The sequence below is a fragment of the Aulonocara stuartgranti genome (genome assembly GCF_965226115.1).
Source record: "Aulonocara stuartgranti genome assembly, chromosome: 3".
NCBI classification, from domain to species: Eukaryota; Metazoa; Chordata; class Actinopteri; order Cichliformes; family Cichlidae; genus Aulonocara; species Aulonocara stuartgranti.
In genome coordinates this window covers 40,549,168-40,565,644 of record NC_138941.1, presented here as the reverse complement: position 1 = coordinate 40,565,644, position 16,477 = coordinate 40,549,168, and the positions used below count along the sequence as shown (strand labels likewise).

General features: G+C 45.1%; 2 protein-coding genes across 2 annotated transcripts; one reads left to right on the top strand and one right to left on the bottom strand.

The window, feature by feature from the left end:
* Positions 1-23: 23 nt before the first annotated feature.
* Positions 24-9,155, bottom strand: ajuba (ajuba LIM protein). Its single transcript, XM_082520109.1, has 8 exons — positions 6,071-9,155; positions 3,284-3,385; positions 3,029-3,096; positions 2,837-2,899; positions 1,398-1,528; positions 1,148-1,199; positions 708-776; positions 24-623 (listed from the first exon to the last, which is right to left on the bottom strand). Exons 1-8 carry the CDS (start codon positions 7,647-7,649, stop codon positions 492-494), a joined length of 2,196 nt encoding a protein of 731 aa, XP_082376235.1. The 5' UTR covers positions 7,650-9,155; the 3' UTR covers positions 24-491.
* Positions 9,156-14,574: 5,419 nt separating this feature from the next.
* On the top strand, positions 14,575-16,223 carry mrpl52 (mitochondrial ribosomal protein L52). The gene is made up of 5 exons (XM_082528246.1): positions 14,575-14,651; positions 14,903-14,972; positions 15,299-15,366; positions 15,806-15,870; positions 15,944-16,223. Exons 1-5 carry the CDS (start codon positions 14,618-14,620, stop codon positions 16,094-16,096), a joined length of 390 nt encoding a protein of 129 aa, XP_082384372.1. The 5' UTR covers positions 14,575-14,617; the 3' UTR covers positions 16,097-16,223.
* Positions 16,224-16,477: the final 254 nt, after the last annotated feature.

Sequence of the window (16,477 nt, the reverse complement as noted above, 5' to 3'; positions counted from 1 at the left end):
ACAAGAAAGCACGATGACTCCTCTTTGAATTTTGACCTAGCTACACAATCTGTGTGAGCAGAGAAAATATTTATTACAACATAATCATTACAGTAATGTGTTTTCCAACTTGTACAGATTCACGTAACAAATCTCTTACAGTAAAGTCAAATTTAAGTGCAAAACTTCTGATAGCAATAATGTATGTACAAAAACAAAAAAAATCCCTCATTTCTCTACAGCAAACAGTAGCCACATTAGGGTAAAGAATTAAAAAAGCAGTAGTTTTCCTGTTCCCTTTTAACTGTTGTACAGTAATAGTACAAGAAGTACAGCAGGCAGTACATGTGGCAATCAGAAACTGATCCAAGTCAGACAAAATAAAGGTGAAGTGTGAAAACATCTCAATCTCAGCAGGTTTGTTGTAAAGAAAGAGCGAATGGGAGGGGGATGGACAGCATATTAAGACCAGCTTTTACATAAAAATAAATCTACAGCTGCATAGAAGCCGATCAGTGTGTGTTGTGAGGGGGGACGTTATGTGTGGCGCACACTCTGTTCACATGGCACGAGTGGCAGAGGAGGTGGGAGTCCAGAGGGAAGCACTGCGAGCCGGGCTTATCGGAGAGCTGCTTGCCGCACTCCTGAGGGTGGAAGAGAGGAGACGGGGCGAGGTCAGCTGTGGGTTCGCTTCAAAACGAAGTCAGAAACGTTAAGTCGTCACTTACCTCACAGTGGTAGCACTCAAAGTGGTAGTCTTTGTTCATAGACACGACCCTGAGGATGTCTTCACTGCCCTGAAACAGCAAACAGAGGTCAGCAGAGCCACATTTCCAGTACTTTCCTGCCTGTTCTGTGTCACACTGCTGTGTAAAGTTTGGAAAACTGCCCAAAACAAAGTAAATTATGAACACAGTCATGCTAATTCGTTGCTGTGGGACAGATTCTGGTTCAAACATACACCGCTGAATCCGAAGTGTTGTGACACAGCAGCTTTTAGAGGGCAGTGTCTACACTCACGGTTCATGAGTGCAAGCCACAGCTCATTTTTTAACCAGGCCAGCTGACCAATCAGAGCAGATGGGGCCTTCTAGGAGGGAAGGCTTAACCAGATGGGAGCTTAAATGGTAGGAAGAGGAACAGTACGAGATAGGTCAGCGTTACTCACCTCAGTAGGCAAGATGGGTTGTAAACAGGCAGCGCACTTCGGGGCAAAAGTCCTGCAGTGAGACACAGGAGCGGTTATTTTTAAGCAGCAGCACATTCTGCAAAATGTTAAATGTGCAAACTTCATAACATCTTCAGTACAGAACAGCTGAAGCTCTTATAGCAGGAGTGTCAAACATAAGGCCCAGGGACCAGGATTTGTCCAGCAAAGGCTCCAGTCTGACCGTTTTGTGCTCGGGTACAATACTCACTTGTTGTAGTCTGCAACGCAGTAAATTTTGCTGTGCTGGTCAACGGTGAAAGGCACCCCATCCAGAGCCTTGGAGCACACCACACAGCGGAAACAACCGGGATGGTACGAGTTCCCAAGAGCCTGCAGGATCTGAGGGTGAGAACAACCAGATCTAAGATTTAAGTTCAAAAATAAAAATATCAAAGGCTGGATAAGGATCCACCAACTGCAAGGGAGTGGTTGGCTATTGTGAAGGATGTGTGTGTGTGTCGGAGCATAAAAGGAACAGAGAAAATTTTGTTAGGTTTTACTTTTTCTAGTCTTCCGTTTCTTCTTCCTCCAAAGAAAGCAGATTACATCAAAACAGACTACATCAGATTTGATGTAGGCCGCCCAGCTTTGACGATATCTCCCTCATCTTGAGTTTAATGGCATCAAAAGCAAACATGTCTCTGACCAGAACTTACAATCTGGTTGCTCAAAAAACAAATAAAAGAATACAAACCTTGAAGCTGTTCTGAGTATTTTCAAATAGCAGTGATTTTTCCCCCCACCAGTCAAAGACTCACACAGCCAGCTAAACAGTACAGCCATTAATGATGACATCCTGTCACAGCCCTCTACTCCAGCTCCCTTTGCACCGTGGCTCTTCTGTTTACCCTGAAGTTACATTTTCTAGCTACTTGGGGACAGTTTCCAGTTAAAAGTGAGGTTTTTTGCCCCCATTGTTGTCAATCCCTTGCACATAAATGATTACTGGTTTTCTTTCTGTAATGCATTAAAGTCTCGAGTGATTTGGTGCCATATTTAAAAAGTAAAGGGGGAGGGGGGACTTCCCATAAAGCCAAAAAGAGCATCAGACTCAGGTAATAACAGGTTTAGCATTACCACACTGTCCTGCCAACATCCTCCACTTTCAATCAGTAATCCAGCAGAGACCAGACAGCGTTCAACAGGAGACAAAAGAATAAACTTTATTAACTTGAATGTTATACTTTAAGCAGCAGTGTTTCCAATTAAACTCCCAAGTCCAGCAGGAATGCATTTTCCCCTCTCAACACTGTTGCACCAACAAGTTTTCGAGCCACTGATGCAGAAAATAATGCTTGTGGATCACAGACACAGTGACAGCCTGCTATTTATATTATGGGTATTATGTGGTTCAAATATGGTGAAAAGTTTTAAGATAATCACTGCAGAGCCATTTTTTTCCCTTTATCAAAAACCCAAGGCAAACATTCCAGTGAAAATCTGTCGTGGGAAACCAACGAGCAGCCAACAGAAGGACGTCACTGAATTTCTCTACTCTCCGAGGGATTCTTCGAAAACATTATGGGAAACGTTGGATGTAAATAACTAAAAGGAAGATTAAAGATTAGAGCGTTTCTTCTGAGTTCTTCCAAATGTTTGGGAGGTATTTGGTGTGCTGGTTCTCACACACTCACACAGAGCCCTCACCTGTTCGAGAATAAGGTGGCCACACACGCTACACTTCTCCGCAGCCGCCTGGAATCCCGAAAACTGTAATTAAAACAAAGAGATTACTAATATCGCAACCTCGATTCCCCCCAAACCGACTCCGAGCACGTCTGAGTGTGTTTGTGTGTGAGAGAGGCGGATGACAAAACAAGCCTCGGCCTCGACTCTTACCATATAATCCTCTTTACAGTACACAGAGCCGTTGACATTGTAGAAGTCCTTGTTTCTCAGGGTGCGTCCTGCAGATGGGGGCAGAGGTGACTCAGCATAATTAAATCTCCACATTTTTGTGGTAAATGCTTCGAAGAGGGCGTTTGCAGAAGGTGTGGCGGTGGCACAAATTCATCATTAAGCCTGATCATCATTGCTGTGTTTGGTCAGGTGTGTGTGTGTCTGTGTGCGTGGGTGGGGGGAAGCCGTACTCACCGCAGGACACGCAGGTGAAGCAGCGAGTGTGATAGAGGTTTTCCAGAGCCTGGCAGGCGTTATCCGCCCCGTACACTCCTTTCCCACACTTCACGCAGGTTCCTGCCGGGACACAAACTCGCATTTAGTCGGGAGCAATGGCTCGGCGGGGGCTCTCAGCGCTCTGTTTACGACGCATTCCTGGAGAATGTGTCTGAAATCCAACTCCACACAAAGTGTCAACACTTGTAAATCCTCTCGTTCGCACCACCTAGGGGATTTTCACACAGTTAAAACCTCGTTACCCATGCCAGCCTGTTTGCTCATCCACTCATGAGTGTCTGCCGAGCCTCTCTGTTATTAAAGGGAAACTCCGCCGGATCTGACTTCTTGGCAGCTTTTCCAGAACATAGACGATTCTTTCTTCTGGAGTTTGGAGACCGAGACCTTTAAATTTAAACTTAAACCCCCCACATTAAGAGCAATTTGGAGACTTAACATCATAGCCATTTTTCCCTCCCCCTACCATGCTGGGGGCCAAAACTACAAAGCAAGCAACGACAAAATTAATAGAAATTAACGCTTGTGCAGCTTTCCTTAAATTGCTGGCCAGTGGCTAAGAAACAAGAAGCTTGGTGGCATTTTTGGGGGCTGAAATACTGAAGATAACCAAGCAAAATGGACCTACAAAAAAAGAAATGCAAGTAATCAGTTTTACTTCTGTGAAAAAGCTTCAAAAATGAGCCTGTTTGTCTCCAACCTCATTCCACAATCATATGTAAAGCAGAAATGTGGTGGCCTGCGCATCACTCTTTCTGTGATCAATTTAAGGGTTGGTCTGAGCTTTTTCCCCCCCTTCTCCTTTCTAATGTGGCTCAGGGAGTGCCACACAAATCAAGAATTCCTACACCCTGCTTCTGCGAGCTTGGACAATCCCTCCGATATTTAGGAAGAGGCATGAGCCGGTGCCAAAGCCAAAAACCAAAGAGCCGAAACTTTAAATATAATGTATGAAAACGGCTGCATATAGAAAGAGATGGAAAGAAAGCGGGGTTGACATTACTCACTGAAAAGAACGAAAAGAGAAGACTGAACTTAGGGTTTAAAAACAAAGGGTTTTTCAAAATAAAGCTCACTAGGGGCACAAAAGTCAAGTTGATACCAAAGAAAATGACAAATGTCACACTTTGAACTACATCTGCTCTCCTTTCATGACTTAAAACTAATCAATAGACACATCGCATGACTACATTTGTGTGACTACACCTTGTTCTTTTCACATCATGAGACAATATAAGGTATTTAAGGTGGACCTGTTATTCTTATTTCCATTTTGTTTTAATTATAGGACTCTACTAGAGCAGCTTTGCATGAGTCACAGCGCAAAATAATCCTTACTTATCTTATACTGGGTCTGTGTGGCCCCTCAGTTCATCCTCTTCCTGCTTTTTTCTGATTGACTGCCCCTGACAAACAGAAGCTTTCTATGCTCTGAGCCACATCCTATTAAAATAAAATAACACTCGCTGAAACGCATTTATAGCAGCCTGAACTTTTGGCTCACACACTCGCACACATGCCGCCCTCCATGCTGGAAACTCTGAGCATGTACAAAATGAGCGTGAAACAGTGAAGCTTAAAAGCTATAAATCGACATCTGTTCAGTTTATGTTCCTCTCCTTCCATTTGTACTTTCTTTTTTCATTATTACTGCGTTTATTTTTTTTTAATTTTGTTCAGCTTTACACCTGAACACAGGTGTGTGCTGCCGAGCTGAGCTCAGGGCGTCTGTCTTCACGGCTCAGAGCTTCTGATTCCTCGCTAATGGCTGAGAGGAATACAGTATTGTATGTCCCCTCCAGGCACACATACCTGAGCTGAAAAACAGGCTACAGCACACCACCCCTGCACACGCCAAGGCAGCATTACACACACACACATATACACATGACTCACACACACACTGCGTTACTGTGGCCTGAAGTCACTCAAAGGGGGGGGGGGGGACACACCCTGCCACAAAGAAACAATATACACACAGAGACATACGCACATTCATCTAGCCATCCTAACACACACACGCTCGCGCACACACACACACACACTGGCACACTGAGAGAACTGGAGCCCTAATCTTGTGTGACTCAGTAATGGCTGGAGCTGTGTTTATATGGAACCATGTAATTTATGTCTGAGTGTTACAGCAGAATTTTGCACTTTAATCGGCGTGCAGATCCGCTGCATTAGCCCTCTGTGCGCACCACCACTGTGGCAAATTGGCAAGATGTGCAAACATCAGCTGACAACCGTGCGTAACTTTTAGCGCACTGATTTTCTTTCCTCTCTCCGGTCAAACACGTCTACTTGTCTGCATCTCGGTTTCTGAAGCCTGGCTGATGTTTTTTTTTTTTTCTTTCCCCTCCTCCCCCCTCCCCTTCTCCACTCCTTTAATGCTTTGTGTGTTATGACCCTGCATGTCTCTGCAGGTTCTGTGGCACCATCCACCTATCCATACACACTCTTTCAACTATTAATCTGTCCATCCATCCATACAACCCTTTCATTTAGAGAGAAACCTGTGATCCGACACCAGGCGGTGAGGACAACAGTAATAACACAGTGAGGGGCGGACGCCGTGGGGACGGATGAGCAGTGAGGCTGCTGGCTCGGGTTAGGGATGTGATTTTACTGTTTTTAAAGTTAAACACAGCTGCCCATCTCCATCCAGTCCCACTGATTTGCTTCTTTTACTTTTTGTTTTGCAAAATAAATTTATAAAATTTAAAAAAAAAAAAATAAGGATCTCACCAAAGAACTCCTGCCGGTTTTCTGTTGCCTCTCTCCCAGGCAAGGCTCCTGGCTCCTCCTGAGGTTTGGCCAGCCCTCCTGCTGGCGTGACGCCCGATTTGGCGTGAGGCGTGAGGCTGAGAGCCTGCTCCTTCAGCATCAGGCCCTCCAGCAGCCCATCGCCCTCCAGCGCAGCATCTCTCAGCAGAAGTCGGGTCAGCTCTTCCTGGTATCGGGTGCCGGGCAGGTCTGAGTATCGGGCCCTCTCTCCCATCGTGCCTGGATCTTTGCCTCGTACGCCCGCTTGCTGCTCTTCCCACCAATCTGGAGCTGTCTGATAACACGTTGCTGCGGGACTCCCAACCGCAGGCGGGTAGGAGTGACGGCTATCGTACACACCTGAACGTATCCCTGCCTCCAGGTACTGAGTCCAGGCCTCTACGGAGGTCACTCCGGCCCTGCCCGGCACTCCGTATCCAGTTGCAGAGCCTCCGGTCGGCACAGATGGGGACTGCTGCTGGGTAGGGAGGCCTCCGGATGCAGAATAGCGCAAGTCGTAGCCGAGACTGATGCCACTGGTCCGGTTGCTGCTGCAGCGGCTCCCCATGGGACTCCCTCCTCCTCCTCCGCTGGCCGTGCTGGAGGCAAAGCTGGACCTGGGGCTGACCAGCACAGACTCCTGGAAGCTGAAGGATGAGCACGGACTCAGGGTTGGCCCTGGCGGGTAAAAGAGGCCTCCACCTCCTACACCTCCTCCGCTCATATCAGATGGGCGATGTGGTGGATGAGAGAGGGATGCCGGCCGGGTGCTCTCCCACAGATCGTTGCCTGTGCTCAGCCGCTTGTAGAACAGGGTTTCCTGGAGAGACAGGCGTTTGTGCCGCTCAGGCTCAGAGAGGTAGCCGGGCTCAGCCAAGCCGCCTCCGCCGCCTCTGGGCGCCGATCCATATCCCGATGCAGCAGGGTATGGTGGCGGGACGGAGAGTGGAGGCGGCTGGGACAGGAGCTGCTGTCGTTGGACCAGCTGCTGAAGCTCCAATGAGTATCGACGTTGATTGAGGGACACCTTGGAGCCGAACGCTCCCATGGGGTCGCACTCGGGACTCAGGCCGGACTCACGCCTAAGGTGGGAATCTACACCTTCACCCAGGTAGCAGGAAGCCCGCTGCTGAGAGGAAGGACGCCTCAGCGGTGCCAAGGTAGAGGGGTGAGGTGGTTGCTCAACATCTGGGGGGATGGTGCCCACTGTGGAGGAAGTAGATGGTGTGGTGAGGAGCTGAGAGGAAGTCAACCCCATTCCTCCTGCTCCTCCTGTGCCGCCTCCTCCTCCTCTCCCACTTGCTGGCACACATGGATCACTTGTGGTTGCCGAGGCAAGCGGGAACTGGCCAGGTCTTGCGGGCGAGGCAGCTGCAGAGCTGGGAGCCAGCGGCAGAACGCTGCCCCCTCCTCCGCTGCCGCCCACAGGGACGCCGGTGTTGGCGTTGCTGTTATTGGAGTTGCTGGAGGAGTCGTGCTTTTTCTTCGACACGTTGAATTTCACACTCCCCGAGTCCGTTAGCTTCAGCTTCTCCAGCAGCTTGCTTATCGGCCTGTCCATGATTAAGCCTTCCTGTGCTCCCTCTCACACACACACCTGCCTGGGCAAAGTCAAGTCTTACAGCAACTCCCCCCTCTCTCTGTTTTTTTAAATGTTACAGAGTACTGCACTCAAATACAGTGTGAGTGGACGTACAGCAGAACAAAGACTGAAATCTACAGTTATTCCCTTGTGACGGCTACAATAAAATCTGTAACAAGAAATTAAAAAACTGGCCTGGAATCTAGTTCAAAGCTACAAAAGAAAAACAAAAGCAGGACCCCTTCTATACAGATACAATAAATACAAAAAAAGAGCAGATAAATAAAAACTTTTAAGACATTACAGGGTGGTTACATGACTTGAGTCCTGTGAGTCACCTGGCTGCCCTCATGTGGTAAATCCACAGGTACAGGTAGGCTGTGGTGAGGAAGAATCCATTGGAGTACAAAAAAATTACTAACACAATTCAATCCAGCCAGGAAACGGGAGAGACAGACATCCAGGAGACTTCTGCGTGGACCTATGATCGCAGAGGGCCTCCTTTGTGGACCCTCATGTGGCTCCACAGCTGCATGGTCTCTGTTTAAAGTTTTTAAAAAGAAGACTTAAATACACTCGAGCCAAGTCTCGGGCTGCTATCGCGGATCTCCTCCAGTCTGGGGTTTGAATTTCCTCTTAACGAAGCACAAAGCGGGGGGAGAGAGAGAGAGCGAGGGAGAGAGAGGTTCAGCAGGATGCAGGCTATCACCTCTTCATGTGGGTCCAGTGTAGACGAGAAAAGCAGAAATCCGCTTGTTCGCAGATAGTCGACTCACCCGACTTCTGCCATTCATCTCAGGGGGGAAAGTTACTCGGAGGAGGGAAAATAATGACAGAAAAGGCGTATTTTAGTTGTAAGCGAGCCAACGGAAAGCGCACACACCGCACTGGCTTTACACTCCTCCGTCCATCCGCCTGTGCTCGACTCCTTTTATCATTCCCGTTTTCAAAAGAGAAATCCTGTTCGGGACTCGGTAGGAAAGCAGCGGGGAAGTTTGGGAGGACAGCAGGAACTGAGGGGAAAACCGGCGCGCCGTTACACTCGAATCAACCCCCAGCAGGCCGGTGCAGGACTAAAAGAGCCGCTCGTGATAAATAAAAATCCCTCCCCGTGAGCACTGCACAGTCGACAACTTTGTTTCTTTCTTTCTTCCCCCTAAATAATTACTTACCTCCCCCTTCGCCCACAATGTCGTCAGGCTAACGAAAGCGCGACCAAGCTAGTTCCGGTTACGTTTTTTTCTAAATAAACCTCTCCAGATACGTGTTATGTTTTACTCAAGCAAGAGGATAACAGGAGCTCCTTTGTAGCATGGGTTTGTCCCAGATACGAAACAATGCTTTCGAGTAACGTTTAAAGTGCAATTTTGTAGTTTACAACGCCACAAAATCGGATTTGATAGCCTCCGTGTTGAAAGCGTTAGTTTAACGGCTTTTATATTGAAGGCGGAACATCGCGACCGTTACACTGCGTGTGAGTGGTGCGTTCGACTTAACGCATTTTAAACGGCGGCTTGTATCCCCCAACAAGGCCGGAACACCTTTTTACCAGACATGCTGTGTCGTCATTCATAACGCAAAACTCCACAGAGGATAACGCCAGCGAGACCGTCTCTACACAACTACATACTCAACATTTAATAAACATCATAATAATATAAAAAGAACACTTAAAAATAATCGAGCCAAGCCAAAACTGTTTTTTTTGTTTTAAAGTTTCCTGTAACTAAATATTTAGACCAAAATAGATTGAAAAATGTTTCTATTCAGTTTCTGACTTTTTAAATGAAGACTTCAGCCTCACCCAAGGCCTTAGGAACCACTGAGGTAATGTCTAAAGTGGTGGAAGTAGTCATCAGAGTAGGTCAAGGGAGCAGCTCCACAATTCAACACTGCATTTACATTATAAGCACTGGACAATAAAATACGCTTAAATCCGTCATATAGCTATGCTCTACTTTTTTTTTTTTTAAAAAAAGAAGGTTATTTTAACAATAGGCTGTGATTTATTAAAGTGCAAACATAATTATTCTGGCTGCTAGTGATCTGCTTGATATACTACCTAAACTTAGTCAGCTATTTTATTATTGATTACATAAGCTGCCAAAGAGATCTGCTCTTTTAAAAAGAGAGCAATATTTGCCTTAAAAATTTAGTTAATTTGTATTTATTTGTTCACCACTGGGGTTTAAGTCCAGTAAAATCACGTACTTCTACAACTGCACCGTTTTAATGCTCAAATTAGACACTTCCTGAAAAATAAAATTCAATAAAGTAAATAGGATTCAATTCATCTTAGTTTAATCTTTGTGCTTACATCAGTCATGCAGCAATGCATAAAAAAATAATGGTTTATTCAAACAATAAGTACCAATTCATTAGGTAGGTGTAAACATAATTATTCAGGCTGTTCAACTGTAGCTTCAGCTATTACACTAAAATTCACTACTTACTTTATATGTTTTATATAAGCTACCAAAGAGATGTTCTGGTTTAAAAAGTTCAATATTTGCTTTCAAAATGTAGCTAAGTGGTAAAAACTTAAGGAGTAATTTTACTTAGATCATTTTAGCACTGGTGTATGAGTCCACGGAAGTGACATTGTTGTACATTACAGTGTTTTAAAGGTCAAATCACACATTTTCTGGGGGACAAAAATCACATTTCAACAAAGTAAAGAGGTCTAAATGCATCCCCACAGGACTATTGCACATGAGGTGGTAAAACAGGGGCACATGTTCATGCTTGCTTAGCTTCATTTAAGTCTTCGTTTATTCTTTAATATGTTAGTTTATTTTATAATTGGCCTGTTTTTTGACTTTCACTGACTAATACACTTGGCTCCAGGAGAAGCATAAACAGGACCCCCCCCCCCCCTCCCCACCCTGGGGGCCCCTGAGAGGGTTAACCTGCCCCGAAGCGCTTCTAGCCATTAGGTTAGCGTTGTGATGGAGCTCTGGATACACACGTATTCATGTGGTTGTGGCTTGGCACAAGCTTAAACTGTGAAATGACCACCAAGCCAAACCAACAGTATAAACAGTCCTGTTTTCAGAAATACCCTCATTTTGTCTGTGCTCATATAGGCTGACTGTAACCAAAACCACGGCCCTGTGCAGTTTACTGTAGCGCCAGCTGTAAATCCTAATGTTACAAAGCAGTAATGGAAAGTGACTACGCTGAAATACACATTGAGAGTGTAGGCCACTTGGACTTGTCTACTTCAAAATAAGAGTGACATACTGCAGTTTTTTTCCACACTTCTTCACTTTAGCTGACACCAATATTTACTAGTTACCTTTCAAATTAAGACTTCCTCTTTATTTTTTCACCTTAATGCTGTTAAAGCACAACCAAAAGCACGTATATTTGCGGGAACAAGCACCACCTCGCTCTCCCTGCACATTAATGCATCAACACCGTAATAATAAGCTCTTAGCTTCAAGGATATACATCCCTAATGTTTCCCAGTTGCTTGTAGTTCATTAAGAAGCCTCTGTTTTGACACAGAGCGCCTCTCTGGCTCTGTTTAACATTTATAATCACGTGTTGTTGCACATTAGAGTCACAGCAAGTGGATCCGCGTCGTTGAGGCAACGGGCCTACTTTGTTGTACCACCAGCCTGTGGAATGCGCGGAAGGACACGGCGCGGTGAGGCGGCCGGTAAATTTTTTCAGCGTGTCTGAGCTCTCCAAGGACGATACAGAGTAAACATCCCGCTGCTATTTCAGGACTACCCGGCATTAGTCTGCGCGGATTCCGGCCGATTTGCGGCACTTTGACGGAAACACCAAAAAACACAGCAAACACAGTCCGGCTGTATGCTGTGTTTGCAGGAGGCTCGCTGACCTTTCAGTTTATTTTATTTTTAAACATATGCCCCTCAGATCTCTTCCACACGCAGCCCATCGCAGCTCCTGCGGGTTTCACCGGAGTACCTTGCAGCAACCTCTGGCAACCTCTGGCGCTCGCCTCACGGCTGCGAGTGGGAACTTGTCTGCAAAGCTAACAGAAATTCTTCAGGGCTTAGTGTCGGTGCTGTTCATACAAAAACAGCACTTTGAAGAGCTGCGAGAGCGGCCGTGCTCTGCCGGTAATGATTACAGACAGGCACGTGAAGTGCAGACCCATCTATCTCCATCACTGTGTATATAAATCACTCACTATTTGTATTATTTCTCTTAAAAGGTAGCTGCAAATAGAACAAACACAGCTGCGAGGTGCCCCACAACCTCAAGTTTCTTGCAAAAGACCAGCTTTCCCCAAATGTTGATTTTGGTGATTTTATGAGCATTTTGTTTTTCAAAAAAAAAAAGTAAGACTGAAAAAAATGTGGAGATTTAAGCTTATGAGCTTATTAGGCCTACACTTTATTTTACAGGCAACATGTTCTAAATTCAAATTCTGATTACTTATTCAGCACCAAAACGCAACATCAGTCACCTCAACAAGCTTCATATTATAAGGTTAGAGGTCCTAAAATAATACGGGTGATGATTTGGCGCCAGCAGCAAAGAAAAACTCCCTTTTAACAGGAAGAAACCTGCAGGTTCAGGGAGCTGTGCAAAGTTGGGGTGAGGGAACGAGAAAAATGGCAACACTTACCAAAGCAAACACAAAAAGTTTAATGAACAATGGTAGTCATACTCTACCTTAAAATTGGAGGCACAGAGAACTAATATAATTGTTCCTTTGATGTTTTGGACACTTAGTTTTCAATGTTTCCTCCTTTTTGTGCTTTAAAGGCCCCAGCTGTGGGTCAGCTGATCTCACATTAAGGCTAACCTTGTGCGGGTTCAAAACATCACACTACAACCTTTTGATCAGCTAAAAAAAAAAAAATCGGAATAACCTTTACACGATGAGCAAACATCTTTACATTTGAAAATTTCCAGCTTCCCATTAGCAGTCTGGATAACCTGCGACCTCTCTAGCACGAAAAACCTGTTTTTTACTGCTCTTATCACATCTGACATGCTAAAAAATGAATAAATCACCTAAGCTGTTCTTTGAAAGATCTCCCTCCTATTCATTTCCATTATAACCTCATTATAAGTGGCGTTGCACTCACTCAAGAAACAGGTGCTCCTCAGACGTGGAGCGCCACGGGATGACCACAGAGGCCTGACTGGTTTGAAGTCGGCGAGTGCGACGGGGATGAAAAGAAATCAGCCTTCTAAACATTCCCAGATGTCTTGCTTCATCACCTTGTCGTGCCTTTGATATGCCAGCAACGACCACGCCATCCATAAACCGTGATCACACAAGAAAAGTGTGCTGTAACCAATTTCCCCGGCACATATCTGCACTTCCAAGAAAAAGCACAGGTGCCACATTAAACAGAAATGCTGCGTGGAAGCATTAACAACAACATGAGCTGCAGCCATTAAGGTTGTTACTTACAGCTGCACCTTTCCTTCACAGGTGGGCTGCGATGGTCCCAATGCAAAGGTTTCCAGCTGGATTAACCTCTTAAAGGCCCCCAAGGGGGAAAAAAGAGCTGCTGGGCCACTATTTACCCCTCTCCTGTCTGCATTGTTGCCCGTGTGTTCCCACCACAGAGTACACACACCAGACTCCATCAGACACACGTATGGCAGCTTTTTGTGGTCATTTTAAACACACATAGATTGAGGGATATGTACCATGTGCAAAGTTTTAACAGTTCTTTTATACATTTAGCAGTGCTAATAATATGAGTAAGTCTTTATTTCATTTGCTGCTATGCAACTGTGGAATGAAATGCTGACCCCTCAATCCACACACAACCACACATTCATACTTTACCTTTTTTCTCTGTACACTTCAATCACTTTGTTTACCTCACATCGACGGAATCTTTTAGATGAACCGTTTAACTTCATATGCATGTCTTTGTGCTAGTGAAGGAAGCTGGGGGACCTAAAGCATACTTGCAAGCTCATTACTAAAAGGCCCCAACAAGGTTTTATACCAGGATACTTTCACAGCCCACCATGTGGTGTTGTGCGTGCTCGTTTAAGGTCACATTTTCATCTCTAGGGGGGAACATCAGTCCTGAAAGTACGTTCTAATTCGTTATACTTCATGTGTGCTTTCCCCTAATTTCAAATACAGTTGTTGAGAAACATTTGAAACAAAGAACACACCTTTAATGTTTTACATTACTTTTTATGCATGTACACCTTACTGTCCAATTTATTTGAATGTATTTTAATTCAGATGTGTCAAATTAATTTAATTAATTTATTAGTTTCTTTATTTAATTCGTTTATTTTTTGTATATATTTTATTGGACACATAGATTGTCTTATTGTCTTGCTGCTTGTCAACAATAATGGATTGCATTTATATAGTTTTTCGAGACCCTCAAAGCGCTTTACAGTTCCACTACTCATTCACACACTGGTGAAGGCAAGCTACAGTTGTAGCCACAGCAGCCCAGGGGCAGACTGACAGAAGCAAGGCTGCCGTATCGCCTTGCTTCTGGGCCATCGGCCCCTCTGGCCATCACCAGCAGGCGGTAGGTGAAGTGTCTTGCCCAAGGACACAACGACAGACAGAGCTGGGGATCAAACCGGCAACCTTCCGGTTACAAGATGAGCTTCCCAACCCCATCAATCACTGTCTGAATGGGGAAAAAAATCCATAATTTCAAAATTACATTATTACAAATGAGGAAAACGAGGCTTAATATATTATATATACTTTTTTCATGAAAGCTTTTTTATGCCACTGGGAAAAAAAGCATAATCCATGAGTAGCAAGAATATAATTTGGGTTTAATAAATCAAAATTTCAAGTTATTTTGTCACTATTTATAGATAGTAATTCGACATTTTGAGATAATAACCGAGATTTTTACTGATGGATGTGTAAAAACAAGAATGACGGGGCAAAGTGAATAACAGGACCTCGGCGTGTCTTTGGCGCCCCCTGGCGGTAGGCTCTAAATTGTGCAGGCAACATGGCGGCCCCCGTAAGGACGTTGTGCTGCTCAGGTGAGACAGAGGTTATCCTCACATATTTCCCTGTGTGTGTGTGTGTAGTTTCATCGCTGAAGCTGAGTGTGATAGCTGTAATAACCTGCTTTTACCAGGCTCCCTGCCTGTGCGAGTGACCGGCGTCAACGCGGTGATGTTGACGAGCAAAGCTAATGCTAATGCTAACAGTGTGTGTACCTGCTCGTAAACGCCACATATCTAATTAAACAGGCTCGTGTAGGTGACTGTTTGTTTGATGTTGTTTTCAGTGCTGAGGTACTCGCGCAGACAGTTCAGCACAACTTGTGGAGTCCAGGCTGGAGAAAAGTGGCGGAAAGAGTGAGTTCACTGTCATTTAAATAAAGATTTCCGCTGTTTGAATGTGGATTGATCGATTGGATGAAACCTTTAATTAAGACCTTTAGACACCCTCACAGCAGCCTCACAGGCAGGAGTGAATGGTCGTCAGCAGCAGCTTCATTATAACACATAACGTTTGCACTCACAGCGTCACAACAGCATGAAGTGTACGAGGAGAAATGCAGATGTTTCATCTTTTCTTTGTTTTTAAGAACCTGGGATGGAGTCAGGTTAAATGTGTAACTACTGAAAACCATTTAAAAACGAGACTGTCCAGGTTTATTGAAGCGTGTGTTATCTTGCAGACATGGACTTGCTAGAAGCGGCACAGAGTACGGGCCTCTGACAGATCTGCCTGATTGGTCGTTTGCAGGTATTTATATTTTTTTATAGAGAAAAATAAAAATCTGTAAAGCTGTATTGTTTGTGGACCATCTACAGGACATCATTTAAAATGTAAATAAAGGAAAACAGAAGAAGCAGCTACTTTTGTCTGCTGTTTTACTCACAAAGGGTTGGCACAGTGGGTAGCTCTGTGTGTTTCTAAGCAAAAAGGCATCGTCCCTGGGTGGGCTCGAACCACCAACCTTTCGGTTAACAGCCGAACGCGCTAACCGATTGCGCCACAGAGACTGTGGGTCATGTACAACTGACTGAGCTAGCTATGCTAATTTATACTGATCTTTGTGAGTTTCATTGTGTTTCTTTCCTTCTTATCCTGATAAATTTTGAATGCATTTTGCCTGAAACTATTTGACAAAGCTGCACCAGCTGATTGCTTTTGTGCCAACTTTGTCTTCTTATATGCACAGATGGACGGCCGGCACCTCCAATGAAAGGCCAGCTGAGGAGGCGGCAAGAGAGAGAAGCTCTATCTGTGAGTGTCACATAAAAACCTCCTTATCGTCTTTAGCACTCCCACTCATCTGTTCATCTCTTTTTCTCCTCAGAGACGTATTGTGATGCTGAACTCGGAGGTGGACCGAGGGATGGAGGCGTGGAGGGAGAAACAGGAGGAGGCCAAAAGAATGGAGGAGCACAAAAAGTCTCTTTTGCTGAAACCCAAAGGGAAACTACTAATGAAGAAGAAATCTCAAAGTTAGAGGCCGACTATCCTAACTCTGATATTCCATGCTGATATTCAGGATGATGGATGTATTTATGATGGGTTTTCGTCTGCTCTGTCATTTGTGTTTTTCTCTACTCATGCAATAAAATGTTTCTTCTTTATACTCTGTCATGCATTCGTGGGTCCTTGTGGTAAAATCTCAGCTCATGTGCATCTGCTTCCACTAGAATGCAGCATTTCTCTTCTGTGAGGACGCGAGCTGGCTCGAACGCCATTTTGTCTGAGGCTGGGCGCAGAGCAGTACTGCTGGGCTGGCAGTAGAAAGGGAGGAGCTGGCACACATAAAGCAGCAGTGATACAGGACCAGAGCGAGGGGTTCACACCGTGGCACGCTGCAGTAACCGTGTTATTAGCT